Source organism: Lutra lutra, chromosome 5 (assembly GCF_902655055.1).
Source record: "Lutra lutra chromosome 5, mLutLut1.2, whole genome shotgun sequence".
Classification (NCBI taxonomy): Eukaryota; Metazoa; Chordata; class Mammalia; order Carnivora; family Mustelidae; genus Lutra; species Lutra lutra.
The window spans coordinates 153,471,989-153,489,511 of NC_062282.1; the positions used below are offsets into that span (position 1 = coordinate 153,471,989).

At 51.9% G+C, this 17,523-nt stretch overlaps 1 protein-coding gene across 1 annotated transcript; it reads left to right on the forward strand.

Annotated features, from left to right (window-relative positions):
- Positions 1–90: 90 nt before the first annotated feature.
- SH3BP5L (SH3 binding domain protein 5 like) lies at positions 91–13,376 on the forward strand. The gene is made up of 7 exons (XM_047730930.1): positions 91–197; positions 638–1,250; positions 7,161–7,223; positions 7,385–7,513; positions 9,060–9,221; positions 9,957–10,130; positions 10,663–13,376. The coding sequence occupies exons 2-7, from the start codon at positions 1,068–1,070 to the stop codon at positions 11,107–11,109; spliced, it is 1,158 nt and encodes a 385-aa protein (XP_047586886.1). The 5' UTR covers positions 91–197; positions 638–1,067; the 3' UTR covers positions 11,110–13,376.
- The last annotated feature ends 4,147 nt before the right edge of the window (positions 13,377–17,523 follow it).

A 17,523-nucleotide genomic window follows, 5' to 3' on the forward strand; every position in this document is an offset into this window, starting at 1 on the left:
GTACTGGGGTACCCAGATGTGGCCGCACAAACCAGAGCGCGTGTACGGAGGGGCGAAAGGGGGGGCGGGGGTTAGCCGATGATGTATTTCCGCTTCCTCTCGGCCCAGGCGCATTTGGTTGGACGGGCTTGTTGCGGGGAGGGAGGGGGAAGATTGTTTGCAGTAGAGGAGCTCAGCATACGGGAAGGTAAACTGAGGTAAGGTTCGGTGCGCGTGGGGGGTTGGTGGAGGCTTTGCCCCGGGCTGTGTAGGAGGACTGGGGGCAGGGTCTTCGGGATTTGAGGGAGCGAGTGGGGTTGGGAGCGGGAGGCTCAGGCTGTCCTCAGGTTTGAAGAGAGGAGGTGGGGCGGGGCTGGGACGGGTTACTGGGGGAATTGCTGAGCCCGGGTCGGGGGTGGGGTGGAGTAGGGGCGGGCTGAAGGAAGGGGGGGTGTGAGAGAGGATGGGAGCTCGGAGGGAAGCCGGGGAGTGGCTGGGACGGCGGAGGTGTCGGACCTCAAGCCCTTGTGGGCCGGGGAAAGTAGTCTCGCCGGGGTCTGCTCAGGATGTGGGAATCTGCGAGGACGAGCGTGCGCTTCCCGGGGGGCCGAGGGTGTTCTGACGCTGCCCGTGCACTTGGCCTTTGTTTCCCCCGCAGCTCCCCGGAGACCGGCACCCAGCAGCCTCGGTTCGGGCCCAGCCTTGTCTCTCCAGCTGCCGCCACAGCCTGGAGGCGCCTGCCTCCGCCCTCCCGAATGGTGCTACTCCTCGCAGGCCTCGGCCTGGGATCCAGACCCCCTTTGCCCCCTGCCTCGGAGCGGCTGCTCCGGGTCTCCCCCGGTGGACTACTCGTGGCGGGCAGGGAAGAACATTTCCACAGACAAGGCTATCGCTGCAGGAGCGCCTCCGACGCCTTGAATCTCGGCCTCTAACCCGGTGTGGGGTTGTCCCTCTGTCCTCTCTTCCACCCGCCGAGAGGAGAATCCCTTCTTCTTGCGGCCCAGAGCCCGGGAGGTCCCAAGCTGGGGCCCTGGTCCCAGCATGTCAGTCCTCTCTTGTGCGTAGGGCTGTGCCCTCTCTCCGTTAGCATGGCCGAATTCAGGCCGGCGCCCAGGGGGCGGGAGACCCCGCAGGGGGAGCTTCGGGCCGAGGTGGTAGAGGATGAAGCCCCGCGGAGCCCGGTCGCTGAGGAGCCCGGGAGAGGCGGCAGCCAGGGCAGCGAGGCCAAACTGTCTCCCAGGGAAGAGGAAGAGCTGGATCCTCGGATACAGGTGAGAAGACGTAGGGCGCCCAGATTCCAGTTCTCCGGGAGAGCTGTCCGATGAGCGAAGGGTCAGACTGACCCTCTGTCCCGTGCCCTGTGCACTGGGGCAGGAAAGGGAGGCAGGCTTGTCAGCAGGTCGTCGCAGGACGGCATGGCCGGTGCTGAGAGCGCTGTGTGTGATGCCAGGGCAGAGAGGGTCCGCAGCTGAAGGCCTCCCGACCGCGAAGCCGCAGACCGGCCTCAGATGCAGGGCCTCCTCTGGGTCAGCGGAGAGGAGGACTCGTTCTCCTTTCCAGACAAGCGAAGGGGCTCTCAGCTCAGAGGCGCGCTGTGCGACGCGGTGGTTTTGGGATCGGGAGGCAGTTTCGAATCTTCTCTCTTTTCCTGATCAGCGCCTCCCCAGGGACGGTCGCATCTGTAAACGGTGGGACAGGACACGTCCTGCAGTGGCTCCACAGAGGGAGGCCTCCAGGGAAGTCCCGATGTGTTTAAGGAGTGGTTGTGAGCCATGGTCAGGTCTTAATAACACAGATTCCCAGTTCTGAGGATGCTGGTTACAACCCATGAACAAAGAAGCCGATTTATTACCTTGGAGTATCGAAAAGGCTAGTAGTTGTTAGGATGGGCAGATCTTTGAAGGGGACCTCGGAGCTGTGGGGGAGGAGGACAGGCACTGGTGCGGGTGAGATGCTTGGTCAGCGGAGGTGGGACTGTAGTGTTTCCGGGCAATGACGGGGAAAGCTGCTTGGGCGGGTGAAGGCGGGAGGTTCCCGTGTGTTGGGGGCTGAGTCTGCTGTAAGGTCTGGCAGCATCTCCAAGATGTGGATGTAGAGGTGACTCACACCTGTAGATGAGCAAAAGCATCTCTGGGCTTGCATTCCTGGGCTTCTCTGCCAACAGGCCTTTATTAGGTTGTTTCTGTGAGTCAAGAAGAGATAAAATCTGATCCTAGTATCCTCCTGCCCTCTTGCTGGGGGTTCCCTGGACGTGGGGGCAGGAAGCCGTGTCCACGCTTACACTGGAGCTGTGGTGAGCTGTTTGTTTACTGGCGTGAGCCAGTAATTTATTTCTGCCGTGTCTCATGGGTGTCGCATAGAAAACAGCTCAGTTTCTCCTGCTAATTCCACAGATTCGTCCTCTACTGAGGAATTAAGTTGTAGGGAAAAACGCGTTGGGCCGAGATTGGAGCAACCTCCAGCCCCCTGCTTTGTGATTCTCATGCGAGTTATGTAATCTCCGAGCTTCACCTCCTTCATCTATAAAGTGAGGAGTTGGTGGAGCTGATTGGCTCAGCTTGTCGCTCTGCTCTGCCATGGTCCTGATTCTTGGCTCTCACAACTCTTCTGCTTATCTCTTGGTGAAAGTTCGAAGGTAGAACTTTGGGAAAGAGATCCCTCTCTGTTCTGTGGGGAGGACGGCTGGGTGATGCGCCTCATGCATCTCCTTCCAGTGCTCCTTGCTCTGCTCCAGGGGAGAATCTACTGTGGGTGGTTTCTTTGCTCAGGCTCTCCTGCTCCTGTGTGTTTTTCCAGTGCCCACACAGGCAAAGGCCGCAGCACGAAGAGGCACTCTCATGTTGTGCTGTTCAATAAAGTAGCTGTTAGCTGCATATGGCTACTTCAGTAAGATCAATAAAAATTAAATAAAAAATAGAATTGCAGTTCTCCAGCTGCCCTTGGTATTGCAGAGGTAGAACAATTTCCACCATCAGAGTCCTCCTGGATGAGGGCCGGAGAGTACTACGAAGGCAGAAGATTTGCCTTGAATCCAGGGAGCTCACAGTGTTACCGGAGCGAGAGGGACAGGCAGACTGTAGTCTCTCTTGCTAAACAGGGAGGCACATTGTGGAATGGTGTGGGTCATGTATGGAGGGTAGGTCTTGTCGTATGGGCCTCCACCTTGGGTGGCACACTGTGGCTGGGCCGGTGCTCTGCCCTTAGCAGGGCCTTTGCATCTTCTTGCCATGTGGGAGAGGTAGCCCGATGTGAGGGGCACCTCTCACAGAGAAAGCTGGTAGCATTCAGCCCTTCTGTGTTTGGAAGACATTGGGACATGTGTCATGTGAGCTCCCTCTTGGTGTTGACAGTACACAAGACCATGTTATTCGGGAGTAACTGTCTCAGTACTTTAAATGGATTCTCAGTGTATTTTGTGGGTCTCCACTAACAGACCTGTCATAATCCACCAGCAGGTTTTAAAAAGACCCGTTCCTGAGCCATGCCCAGAAATGTGAATTCTGGGTTGGTGGGGTGAGAAGTGGATCTGACATGCAGCCTACACGTCTCTGCTGAGCCAGGGGATATCCCAAAGGCTAGGGACTCTGTTATTTTCTGAAACTCCCAGAAATGGTCACTCTTAAGGCAAGGCTCTTACTCCTGTGGGGAGTAGGGTTTCTTGGCAGGCAGTTTGTGTCGCTGTTGTCTGGTGGGATGCCTTTGGAAGTTGGAGGGAAGCCAGCTGGAGGCCAGCTCTAGGCCTGCCTGGAGTGTGATGTTCCCCAGGGAAGGCCACTGGCTTTGTCTCCATGTCTTGACCTCAGCATAGTTCTCTAAGGCCTTCAGTCTGGTACTCAGCTTTCCGCAAGGGTCGCAGTGGAGGGAAGAAATGAAGGAGGGTGGTGCTAGGATGGGTCTGCGTCTCTTCCCCTGCGACTTTCTCAGTTCCGTTTGTGATGGGCATGTTCATCCTCCTCAGGTGAGTGGGCACAGTCACTTACCTCCTCTGTAGGCTCTTCAGAGTGACTTTGTAACCTCTTCATCCTCCTCCCAAGTATCAGTTTAGCTCTCACAGGACAGTCCAATTTCCCCTATTTCTCAATCCTTGGGCCATGCATCACCCTGGCCCTACATCACCATGGGCTTAAGTGTTTCAGTGGCCTGTGCAAGGTGGGCGGGAGCATCTGTCGGCTGAGCACCCGTGCCTTTGACTCAGTGGCCTGGCATCTTTGGAATGTGCCCGGTGTGCCCCAGGAAGGTCACCCTCCCTGCTGGTTGCGGCCTCCCTGATGGATGATGTGTGCTGACTCAGACTTCATTGTTTTCAAATTCCGTTTCACCTGGGTGCCAGGAGTCCCTGGTGGAGCAGGCCAAATGGAATGTGTTGCCAGCTTCCCCAAACAGGGCCCTGAGTGCTCGTTGGCTTCCCACTCAGCCTTGCCCTGGGTCTGCCCCAGCCTGGTTGTCCACCCTGCCCTCTAGCCTATTCTGTTCCCCGGTCTCCTGGTCCTGTTAGAAAGAGCTTTGCTGCTGAGTGGTGGACCTCATCATCAAAATATTTTAGTCGCTAGAAATGCTGTGTGGGCACAAGTTCCCTTACAGGAAGATGTGCCCACTCCTGCCCTTTGCCGGTAGCTGGAGCCCTTCACATCCTTTTCCCAGTGGGATGATTTGTGGAGAGCCGTTCACTCCTGCGATGATCTTGTTAGGATCTGGGAGCACGCTGGGCCATGGAACTGAATGGGATCCAGTATCGGACCTTGGTTTGCCCATGGGAATGTTGCAAGATGGCCTTTACTGACCTCCTCTTCTCCTCTAGGCTCAGTTTATTGCCTCCTGAGGCCTGCATGTCCTTTTCCTACCAAGGCTGTGGTTTTTCTAGGTGATTGTACTCCTGTCTTCTCTGAGGCATCCATCCAAAGATGTCCTTAGTTCTAGGATGGTGGTCACAGTAGCGGGACAGCTAGATTCTTCATCAGGTCCTAGGTCCAGTTTCAATTCTGCCCCTAATTCCCTGCTTTATTGTTTCCGATCTAGCAAATTTGAATGAGCTGAGAAAGAGTATTCTTGCAGGAGCTGCTGAAAGCACTGTTACTTCCTCTCCCGGATAGCCTGAAACCCGCTGTGGGCCTAATCGAGCTAGAGGAGAGTAGGCTCATGGTGGGAGAGGTTGCCTCTCATCCTGACAAGAAGTGTGGTTTTTGAGGAATCTTTCCATCGACTGCAGGCGATGTCCTGGGTAGGAAAGTTCTGTGAAACTCAGAGCTGTGTGTCGGGTGGTGCTGGCTCTGCCCCTGGTCCTCTTCAGGGGTCCTTTGAGTCATATCACTTCTTGTAGTTCCACAGCATTTTGATATGATCTTATGGTCACTGGGTTGTGTGACTAACGTGCACCAGCTTCTGGACCCACAGTGTCCAGGGTGGGAGTCACATGCTGCTGGTCAGGTTGAGATGTGCCCTAAGGCTCAAATGTGCAAGGATTTCAAAGGCATAGATTGAAAGGAATGTAAAAATGTTTTATAATTTATGTTGATAACATGTTAAAATTTTAACATTTTGGGTATTTGGGATAAATGGAATGTATTGTTAACAACTTAACCTGTTTGCTTTTGCATTTTTTAAGAAATGGTTGCCAGAAAACTAAAAATTCAATGTGAGGCTCACATATATTTGTTGGATTGTTCTGTTCTGTTAAGTTAGGAGCCAAATTTATGGCCTTCTTTGAGGCAGGGCGTGCATTGTTGTCGGCGTGCATATTTCCCTATCCTTGTTCCTGGTTCTGTTATATATTTCTTCCTTTCACTGTAATTTGGGCATATAATTTGGTTTCCTGGATTCTTAATTGCTGACTCAAACCTTTTAGGGGTTGAGGAAAGGCATAGAAATAAAAAGACTAAAAGGGGATCATATACTGGGTTGTTGGAAGGGCCAGATGAGGTGTGTGGGGGCCAGTGATGGCAGCATCACTCACTGCCAAGTGCAGGTCATGTCTGGGTCGTGGGCAGCAAGCAGACTCAGGCTGGGTTCCACCACCCTGTCCAGGGGCTGCAAGGCCTCTGGGAGAGGACCCCGTAGCTGAGTGTCAGGAATTTCACTGGGCATTGCTCTTTCTCAGGAGTGTCCTTGGCATTGTGGGCTCATGATTTCTCCCTGAGGTTATCCCTCCCTGCCACAGACTCTGTTATGTGAGGACCTGGGGTCTCTGACAGCCCACTGCCCAGGCAGGCCTAGAAGCCTCTTGAGTCATGTGATACTCCCTAATTTTGACCTTACTTACCTGTCAGACTCATAATTCTGTGTCCTGCATTCGTCTGGTATCCTCCCTGTCCTTACCCACCTGGAATACTGCAGACAGCCTCTCCTTGGCTCTTGTAAACGTCCCTCGTATTGCTCAGATCTGCCTTCCTGAACCACAGACCAGGTGGTGCCACACTCTGAGGGGCTTCCCCTGCCACTGGGAAAAGTTGTGGTATCCTTTCCCTGTGCCCCAGCCTTGCTGGCTTCTTACTTGACAAGCTCCCTGCCCCAGGCACCTGCTCTCCTTCTGATTCTTGGCTCCTTCCTGTCACTGGTGGTTTTCTTTTCTCTGTATCCCATCAAGGCCCAGCCTAGGAGCAAGTACTTTGAGCATCCTGCCCTGGCCTTTCCTGCCAAGGCAGATGACCCTGCTGCCCCCATCATGCCCACCTCTTACAGCTGCTTACACTGCTGAGGGCGTGTTGCTTGCTTACTGGGCGGAGAGTGGCCACCTCTTTGTTTTCTGAGTGCTGGGGTCTCAGCAATGCTGAGCTGTGATGCATATGTAAAAAACCTGTGATGGGTGAATAGCTAGGGGTAGCGGTCTCTGACTTAGCTCCGCAGAAACCTTTGGCCAGAGTGTGAAGAGAAGGTGGCACGATCTGATGAAGAGAGGGCAGGCTTGCTGCCATTTTGCTGCGGGTTCATGTGTGTTCCATTTGCTGAATGTTGATTTCCTCATTGTTAAAATGGGGGTTTAATGATCGGATGCAGAGATAGAGTTGGGGAGGATTGCAGGAGACTATGTTATTAGGTCTCTTTCAAGGGAGCCATTCCACAGAGCGTCCTGCATCTCTTCCCTTCTCTGGTCAGGTGGACTTTCCCTCCTTGCACTGCCCTTCCAGCCCACGTGGTTCGCATGAGGATACTTTCTACTGCTCTAATTTTTTGCCTCTCTCCGGCAGGAAGAGCTAGAGCATCTGAACCAGGCCAGCGAGGAGATCAACCAGGTGGAGCTACAGCTGGATGTGAGTGTTGCTCCTTTTCTTTATACCCTTGGGCTGTTCCTGGAGGTGTCTCCTCTCGCTGTTCAATATGGCGGCAGGGAAGGGGCATGTATGAAAAGCTGGAGGAGCTGGAACCCACACATATGCCTTCCCTCTGCCCTGTGTCCCTATCCCTTTGCCAGGAGGCCAGGACCACCTATCGGAGGATCCTGCAGGAGTCAGCAAGGAAGCTCAACACGCAGGGCTCCCACTTGGGGAGCTGCATCGAGAAGGCCCGGCCTTACTATGAGGCTCGGCGGCTTGCTAAGGAGGTATGGCCAGCAGATGTGCCTTCCAGAATGGCCATGTGCAGAGCCTGGCCCTGGACTCTTCTGTCTCTGTGTGGGGTGTGAGACGGAACACTTTCTCATTTCTTTTTTATGTCTCTTCCCTTTGGTTCATTTCTCTTTTCTTTGCTCACCCCGCCATTCCTTTACCCTTTTCCTCCCCTTCTTTTTCTTTCTTTCTCCTTTCCTTTCCTTTCTCTCCCTTCCCCTTCCCCATCCCTCCCCTTATTTTCTTTCTTTTCTTTCTTTCTACACAAATACTGTGGGTTCATTATTGGAAGATTGTAATGTAACCATAACTGAAAAAGAAGAAGAAAACCAAAATCACCCCAAATCCTACCATGTGCATGTTTCATGTTTTTTGTACCTAGGATTTGTTTTAGTCAAGTATGGTAGGGTGGCAGACACAGAGACAGCTGCCTTGAAAGGAGAGTTTATTAACATTTCCAAGAAGAAAGGACATGCCACACCATGTAGGGGACGGAAGGTACTAGAGGAAACCTTGGCTTAGAGCCTTTATTGTGCTTATAATGGGAAGGAACGGGTAAGGCAGGGTAGGCAACCTGGGTAGGCAACCTTTAGCAAATTTAGAATTCGATAGCTTGAATAATTGTGGGCTCTGGGCTATGGGGGTGGTCTCTGTGTTTTGGTGCCCGGCCCTGGGGTAACATAGGGCAGGGGAAATACTGGCTGGTGTGTGAGAGTTAGATAAAGGGAGTGGTGGGATTTGGATTGGTTGGTTTGCATTTGAGAGGTGTGCTCATAGGGGAGTTTATTATTTTTAGGAGTTAGCTAGCCCTGGAAGGGCCACAAGGCCCCCAAGATTTCAAAGCATCAAAAAATATAGAAAATAAAAAACATACTTAATACAGCACAGATAACCCCTTAATTTTTTGGGAGGGGGGTATATATTTTGCCAAAATGAGATGACATGGTATGTGCTATTTTTATTCCTTTATTTTACTTATATTATGACATGGTTCCATGTCAAAAAATATATATCCAGATGCTGTAATTTTTAAGAACTGCCTAATATTTCCTCCTTTTATTATTATTTTTCATTTAATCAGTTCCTTGTAACTGAAAACTTAGGTTGGTTTCCATTGTTTTGTGGTAAGCATGGCTCTGATGACTGTCTCTGAGTGCTTGTCTTCCTTCCTTCAGCTTACCTGCTGGGCTGGAGTTGATGAAATCAGGGGTGTGTTTTCTGTAAGACTTGCTCTGTGTCACTAACCACCTTGCATCTAAAGGCCGGTGGCCTTTGCAAATGCCGATTTCACACACTCACCCTCTAGTGGCAGTATCATCTTCCAATCTTTGTTTGTACTTTTCTTTATTTAAGTCATAGCCTTACAAAATACTCTTTATAGGTAAAATGTTACTTTTTTGGCCCTCATGCTCAGTGCAGTTTGGGAAGTGAAGCCGACATTGCAACTGGCCTTCCTCCTTTTCTTGTCCTCATCTAAGTGGGGTCTCCATGGGCGGGCGGGGGTCCTTGGGGCTCCGCATCCTGATGGCCCTCTCTTCCCAGGCCCAGCAAGAGACCCAGAAGGCAGCGCTGCGGTACGAGCGGGCCGTGAGCATGCACAATGCTGCCCGGGAGATGGTGTTTGTGGCTGAGCAGGGTGTCATGGCTGACAAGAACCGGCTAGACCCCACCTGGCAGGAGATGCTCAACCATGCCACCTGCAAGGTGAGCCAGGCTGTGTCAGCAGGTCTTCCCAGGTTCAGCTGCTTCCTTTGCTATCCTTTCATCCCATTGCCCTCCTGCCTCCTCTCTGTCTTCTCCACTCAGGCCTTTCCTCAGCCTTGATTCTGTTTCAGGCCAAACCTTTTCCTTGCTCTCTGTCCTGCTGGGCTTTGCTAGTGTACCTTTTGAAGCGTAGTTTGTGTATCATTTCTCAGCTACTCAAAGGAGAGGGGAGTATGGGAGGATCCCTGGTATCAGCTGTCAGCCACCTTCACCTTGTGAAGATGTTAGTCCATTGGAGTTGTTACAGCAGAATCACATAGACTGGGTGGCTTAAGCGACAGTTTATTTCTTCCGGTTCTGTGGGCTAGGAAGTCCAAGCTCAGGTGCAGGCCCATTTTGTATCTGGTGAGGGCCTGCTTCCTGATTCCTAGACAGCTGGAGGTCCTTTCAGTGTGGTGAAAAAGCTTTCACTGAGATGGAAGGGATGAGTGGGAGCTCTCCAGGACCTCTTTTATGAGGGCACTAATCACATTTAAACTGCCCCCCCAACCTCTCAAAGGGCCCACATCCAATGCCATCACTTAAGGGTTAGGATTTCAACATAGGAATTTTGGGGGGATACAAACATTTAGTCTCTAGCAGCAAATGCCAGCTCCTGAAGGATGATCATGTCTCAAGAGGCAAAAGCATGCGTCCTCGGTCAGTGACGGATGTCCTCTGCCCTGTCTGGGCTAGGTGAATGAAGCAGAGGAGGAGCGGCTTCGTGGTGAGCGGGAGCATCAGCGGGTGACCCGGCTGTGCCAGCAGGCTGAAGCTCGGGTCCAGGCCCTGCAGAAGACGCTCCGGCGTGCCATTGGCAAGAGCCGCCCCTACTTCGAGCTCAAGGCCCAGTTCAGCCAGATTCTGGAGGTAGGGGAGGAGTGGGAGAGGGGGAGGGTCTGTGAACAGGCAGGAACGGGACAGGCATGGAGAGTGAGGGCAGTTAGAGGGGATGTTTGTGCCTCTCCGGGCCATCTGCCAGACCAGTGTGGTGGGACAGGTGGTAGGACAGGTGTTTAGAATGACCCACAGGAGTGGGAGTTGGGCTTGGAGGATGGGTACTGGCAGAAAATGGAGTCGAAAGGAGGTAAGTGAGAGAAAGTGGGAATTGGGAAACCAGGGAGAATGGGGATCAGGAACTGGCCAGAAAGGGAAAGGGAACAGTGGGGAGAGGAGGAGTAGGTGGGAATGAGGACCTGGAGGGAAGGTCTTAAGATGGTCAGGTTTAGGTAAGGAGCCGGGCAGGAAGGCTGGGGAAGAGGAATCCAAAGAGGAGGACCGAGGGGGGCTGGGCTGAGTGGGGTAGAGCCCTGCGGTTTTGTGTTGGGTGGTCTGGGCACTGTGCAGAGTGCTCAGGGGGCTCAGAGTGCTTGATCACCTTACTCTGTTCCTCCTTCCTCAGGAGCACAAGGCCAAGGTGACAGAGCTGGAACAGCAGGTGGCCCAGGCCAAGACTCGCTATTCAGTTGCCCTGCGCAACCTGGAGCAGATCAGCGAGCAGATTCACGCACGGCGCCGGGGCCAGCCCCTGCATGTCCCAGGCCAGCGGCGCTCCTCCCCTGTCGGGGCAGAGGCTGGGCCTGATGGTGGGGAGGATGGGGACAGTGGGATCATCGAGGGGGCTGAAGGCGGGGGCCTGGAGGAGGGCAGTAGCCTGGGTCCTGGGGCTGCCCCCGACACAGACACGCTTAGCCTGCTGAGCCTGCGCACGGTGGCTTCGGACCTGCAGAAATGTGACTCTGTAGAGCACCTGCGGGGCCTCTCAGATCACACCAGTCTGGACGGCCAGGAGCTGGGTACCCGGAGCGGGAGCCGTGGGGGCCGCCACCAGCGCAGCATCAGCCTGTAGTCCATGCTCAGGGTGGCTTGTCCTTTCACCACCACTGGCCCTCGTAGGGCTGGACAGGCCCCGTGCTCCCTCTCCTCAGGTCCTTGTTTCCCTTGGAGAGGTCAGGTTGGTCCTTGCCTCTGGTGGATTTCTCCCCGTCCCTGCCCTCCCAGGTCCCTCCTCGCAGGTGGCAGCTCTCTTTGCCTTACCCTTTCAGAAGGCTTTTCTCTGGCTCTCACGTTTGCCCTCTCCTGCTAGCTCCTCATGGTCTGATGCCCTTTGCTGCCCTCTTTCTGCTTTCCTTCCATCTGTCTGGCTTTCTCCTCAGGGAACTTGGTCTAGAAGGCACAGGGAAGTCCATCGGAGAAGGTGGGTGTGGGACCCAGGTCCTGGCATCTTGGCCCCTAGCTCGAGGAAATAGGTGTTCCTTCCACCTCCCTATCTTCCAAGATCTAGGGATGCTACAGAGCTCTTCTGGCAGACTTGTGCCCTTGGCCTCTGTCCCGGCCTGCCCATATGGAACCTGAAATGTGCTGTAGGACTGTGTACGTCTGGAAGACACTACTGATCCCTACAGTGCTCCCTCCTCATGACCTAAGCCACTTTGCTATGTGTGCCACAAAGCAGGACTTGAAGGGTACCAGCGTCAAGAGAAGGTGAAACCCAACCCCACTGTCAACACAGAGGACACCACCCGCTCCAGATAGGCTCCCATGTGCATGGTGTTTTCCCCAGCTGGGCTGGGCCGTTAACATTGCTAAGGTGCTAGTGGGTCTCTAACAAGGGTCCATGTTGGCAGGTGAACATGTAATGAGGTCCTGATGGTTGAAGCCCTTGCCATTCCTGCTGCAGAGTTGGGTTTACTTTTTCTGGGTAGAGGATGTTGAGCTGAATCTCAGCACCCTCCTGCGGGGTAATTGGTGCTCAGTTGCTCTCCCTCTCGCTCTCCCAAACCAAACAATACCTACTCCAGGATCCCTTAGGGAAGTGCTCAAGTTTGGCTGCACAGCCTTCTCTGTTGTAGGTATGGGTTGCTCTGGGGTGAGGGAGCCCACCCTCCATGGGGAGCAGCTCTGGGTGTTTGGTGGTGCTCCAGGCCCTATGGTGGGGAAGGTGGGGAAGCCACGCTAGATCTGGGTGCCTTGTGAGAACTGGTCCTTCCTCCTTTGCTACCCTAAGAGGTCTGAGAGCTGGACTCTGGGCAGGACAGCTTGCACCTAGGCCTTTGTGCTGCTGTTGTCACCTGGGATGAGTGGGCTTTCATATGGAGGGTGTTTCCCTGTGCTAAGGTGGTCACTATGAGAACCATTGGTTTGAGGTGGCCATGGGTGAAGGGATGAAAGGGAGGGAGGACGTGGGCATGCGTGTGTGCATATGCTGGGGGAGAGTGTGTGTGTGTGTGAGTGTGTGTGTGTGTGTGAGAGAGAGAGAAAAGGGTATGCCCCTGATTTTATTTAAATAAAATAGTTTATGTATCAGTAATGTTTGCTGTCCCTGTCAGGGGAGGGAGGAAGAGGGCAGAGTGTGTGTGTGGGGGGGCTTTTGATGGGGGAATCAGGGCAGGGGAGATGCCTCCTCCTCCCACCTTTCAGGTGGTGAGGGGTCGGCAGTGTGGAGAGGACATTGTTCTAGTGGTCCAGAAAAGACAAAGGTGCCAGTCCTGGATGTGTCTGCAGTTGAGCATGAAGGAAGGGGAGGGACAAAAGTAGGGTTGTAGGAGACTTAAATTTCAGATAGTTTTTGCCTCCTGCAGTGTTTAGGACATAATACTGTTTTTATGTTGTCTATCTAAAATTTAATGTAGATGAGAGGTGACACTCAAATCACGACTTGATCTGTTGTGGGGTGCAAAGGATTTGAGTGTGTTTGGACCCACAGCCTGTGAAATATCTAGTGGAATCAGGTTGGGGTGGGATGAGAACTTCGGGAGCCATGGATGTGTAGAGTGAAAGGTTTGGATCAAGCACCCTCAGCCCCAGCCCCAGAGGTGCGCCTACATTTCGAGCCAGGTGAGGAGGACATCATCCAAAGGGTGGAGAAGGCACTGCCAGGGAGGAGGGCAGGAGACCCACTGGAAACTTGATGGGAAATGGTTGTCTTGAAGACCCTTGAGGGGAAGAGTGAAGGGCAGAAGTTGAGATGGAAGGGCAGAGCAGTGACCCTGGTGATCTCAGGTGGCGGATGGGCCATCAGGAGCCACTGCATTTTGAACATGCACTGTTTACCCTTCGACAGGTACTGTCCAGGTGTGAGACTACCTTTCCCAACCTGGACTTTTTTTTTTTTTTTTTTTTTTTAACAAATTGTCTTTCTCATAGTTCCAGAGGATAAAAGCCTGAGGTCAATCCATGAGTAGGATTAATTCCTTCTGAGGGTTGTAAGGGAAGGATCTGTTCCAGGTCTCTCTCCTTAACTTGCAGATCTGTCTTCTCCCAGTGTCTTCATCTTCCCTGTGTACGAGTCTGTTCAGATTTCTCTCTCATAACGATACCAGTCATATAGGATCAGGGTTCACCCTAATGACCTCATTTTACTTTCATAACTTCTGCAAGGACCCTATCTCCAAATACAGTCACATTCTGACTAGGTTACAGCTTCAGCATATGAATTCTGAGGGAGACGCAATTCAGTCCATAACAGCACAAAAGCACGTCATCACAATAAACAATGTAAATGGTATCTGATCCTGTCTTTCCATTACAACATCACTGGATTTAATCTACCATTTTGCTTACCGGAATGCCCTTCAACTGACCTCTCTTTCTAATTGAGAAATAAAGTGTGGTGAGGCAGATGGGTGCCAAAATATTCCCTTTATTACTGGAAAAGTTGTGATGAGAATACATGGCCTATGTCCTTGGGGAAGTAGGCTTTCTGAGATGACACTCCAGGATCATACTTCCTACCCAGTCCTGCAAGTCACTTGGTGTGGATGAGACCCAGAAAAGAGGGGCTGGCTGTGCCCACTCAGTTTCTCTTCACCAAATCACCTACTAGATAAGAATGGAGAGCTAGTAGGAGAGTTAAGAGCCAATGGTGCTGCTTCCATGTGGAAGAAAATAGCCACAGCAAATATGCCTCCCCCATCCCCCTATCCTATCCCAAGTGTCTTGTACTTATCCACTGTGACTCGTGCCAGGATATGAATTTACCTGTTCCCACAACAACCTTACAAGGTAGGTAGCACCATGATTGTCTTTTCATAGATGCTAGTACAGGTGGGGATGCCCAATTTTCCCCCAGCCTTGTAGAAGGTAAAGGAGGCATTTGGACTTGAGTCCACAGGGACCAGAGGTGAGAAAGTGGAGTGGGCAGAATCACCTCTCAAGAAGTGTTATTGGGGAGGGGAAGTGAGAAGTATCAGGAAGCTTGAGGAATTTTGTTTCAAAATGAGCAAGAGATGGTCAAACCGAGAGGCTGTCTCATTTCCCCCGTTCCTGTACCATGTCAAAACATGGCTGGTAATAATAATAATTTCTCCTAAATTATGTCCTCCCCAAGTGAGCAGTTGGGCCTCAGTCTCACCAGCACATAATACATGCCTGGCACTAAATGTTCAGTAAACATACTTTTCCATTTCCCTCTTCCCCCAGTCCAGATCTATGCCAGGTTACTTTGTTAGACTGTTGCTAGGAGGTCAGCATTGTATCCACAGCCATGTGATTATATCTCCATGTCCCTACGGGTCGTTCTCAAATTTCTCTAAGCTCCAATTTACTGTAAAATGAGAAAATCTGGGTATGCCTAACCCTCTGCCAGGTCGGTGGGTGTCAGCCACAATGATCCCATATTAGCAGCTTCCAGATGAAATAAGGGTCACATTAGGAGGCCTCCTTCAGTCTAGTGCTAGAGAAGGAAGCTTTTCTCTCTCTTTCCCTTTCCTTTTCCTTTCCCTCTTCCCTCCCTTCCTCCCCTTTCTCCTCTTTTCCTCCCTTCTCCTTCTTTCTTTTTTAAATAAAGGTTTACCTCTTTGTCCCGTTGTAGTTTTGGTAGTCACCCTTACCTTTTCCTCGTGTGCAGTGAAGACGTGCTTTTTGCCGGTTGTCTTGGTCCCGCTCTGTCAGCAGAGGGCACCAGCCACCAGAAAGTGAATAAGTGAACGGAGAGCAATCTGAGTCAGCTGGGTCCTGGTCCTCATTTTCCTGCAGGCCTATGAGGTTTGCCTCCTTAACACTTGGCAGGTGGTCCTGGGAACCTGGAGGGGGTAGGAGATGGGGTGTATGCATTAGAGTGCAACCCTGTCTGTCCCCACGTGGTCTTCTTGCATCCCTCATGTGCTTGGGATGGTCTGTTGTGTGTGAAAACTGCTTCAGGTTGGGGGGCACCAGGTCATTTGAGGCCATATGTTCTGTGCTTCTTGATGTCCTGTTCTCAGAACTCACCTCCTTCTTTGTCTTGTTTAGTGCTTTATCCCTCTACCCTTCCTTCACCTTTTTGCATATTCCCCTCTTGGGAAGTCCCTTTGGCTTCCCTCTACCACAGCTCATAAGCCTTGGGCTTCCCCTTTGTCCACCATCCATGAGCCCTGGGCTGCCATACAGCACCATACCCTGAATTAAGGGAACCAGGGGACCATTTTGCTGACTGGCAAGAGTGTGTAGTTTGTTAAATATTTGGCAGTATCTTTTAGAGTTGCAAACACTGCGGTAGGGCTTGTTAGGAATACCAGAAGGTATAATAATCATGGGTTAGACATCCAGTTAAGGAACACAGGTGGATATAGGTAAGAGGTCATACACGGTAGTACACAAATAGGTGTTTATTTTATTTTTTAAGATTTATTTATTTAAAGAGAGCCGAGGGAGGGGCAGAGGAAGAGGGAGAGAGAGAATCTCAGGCACACTCCCCATTGAGCTTGGAGCTTGACTTGGGGCTCTAATCTTGTGACCCTGAGATCATGACCTGAGCTGAAACCAAGAGTCTGACACTTAACTGACTGAGCCACCCAGGTGTCCCAGACAAATAGATAAATTGAAGAGGGCTGTAGCCAAGGAGAGGTCTGGGAAATTAAGAAAGAGAACAGAGAACTGTTCTGAACAGAGAGCAGAGACCTACTCTCTGAAGCTCTGGACCAGCCCCTGTCCTCAGACTGGAGAGGTGGTGGTAAGAATCCTCCCCTTGCACTCCATTTTACCAGTCCTCTTGTCCCCATGCCTTACTCTTCTGAAATTGTCCTAGGCTCCTCTGGTCAGGTCCTGTGGTGACCTGTGGTGACCTGACCTCTGGTGAGGTGACCTATCTTGGTGTTTTCAGGGTTTGGCATGGGATACTTTTCACCAGACATCTGTCCATTGATTTGCTTATACTTGTGCTACTCTTGGCACAACTTTTCTCCCTGCTTAACCTGTTAGACTTCTGCCTGTGGTTTGAGGCCCAGCTCACATGGACTTCGGACCAAATCCCCAAGGTTCCTTTGACTTGTGGGACTGGCTCAGTGTCACTCCTGGTGTTGTCCCTGACTCCATCTCACTCAACACTTAACTTGGTACAATAGGCATTCTACAAAATAGGGTGAGCATACATTATGTATAGTCTAAACTGGGACACTTGAGTATGGAAGGGGGCAGATCCAACCAGGACTGAAAAGCACTGACTGTACTGTCTAGAGAGACCTGTCATGCAAGGGTGTGTGCATATGGATGAGGAACTTAGCTCCTCTGGGCTCTGGTGTTCCAGTCTTCAAGAAGGGGGGCCAGACTGTGTAGATACCACCTCAGTTTATCAAAAGCACTAAGATGATACAGCTGACGGAGGAGGTTGGGGCCTGTGAGAGGTATTTTGGTGAAGGCTGTCAGATGGTGGATGTGTTTGTAGAGAGTTATAGGGTCTGAGCATGAGGACTCCCAAGTCCAGGGTTGGTTAGGGCCCAGCCTGGAAGCAGTAAAGAGCTGCTAGACATTTCTGCTTGGACATGAGGTGGTGTCAAAGAACTTGGGCAGTGATTTTTCCTTCCTCATGGCAGGCAGGTGGTTATTGCCCACAGTGGAGATAGGCCAGCTGACTTCATCAACATCGTTGGGAAGAGGGGCATAAAAGCAAGTTTCTTCCCCATTTGAGACAACATTTTGATCTAGGATGGCATGGAGATAAGGACTGTGAAGTTTGTTAAGAGCAGACAAATTCATCCTTTCTTAGCTGCGGCGATGTCCTAGGCCACCTTGTCCCTTTTTCTCTCTCCTTGTGATTTCTGCAATAACATGCTAACAGGAAAGGTCTTCTCAACACCCTGAGATGAGGCAGGAACTCTTACAGAGGTTGGGAGACTGAGAGAGCAGTGGAGGAAACAGTGGAAACAGAGGGTTTCCTGGTATGAAGCTCCTTGAGCTGCAGGACTTGCAGAGGCTGCTGCTGGCTAGGGGAGAATGAAGGTCTCTCAAAGTCACCCCTTTCTCCTTCTGACCTCAGTAGTACTGCTGTGGTTTCAGCCTCCCACTC

Bases quoted from the DNA above. Each gene is read 5' to 3' on its own strand.
- SH3BP5L (XM_047730930.1), top strand. From the start codon at position 1,068: ATGGCCGAATTCAGGCCGGCGCCCAGGGGGCGGGAGACCCCGCAGGGG. The intron at 1,251-7,160 runs GTGAGAAGACGT...TCTCTCCGGCAG, and splicing joins AGCTGGATCCTCGGATACAG to GAAGAGCTAGAGCATCTGAA. The intron at 10,131-10,662 runs GTAGGGGAGGAG...CTCCTTCCTCAG, and splicing joins AGTTCAGCCAGATTCTGGAG to GAGCACAAGGCCAAGGTGAC.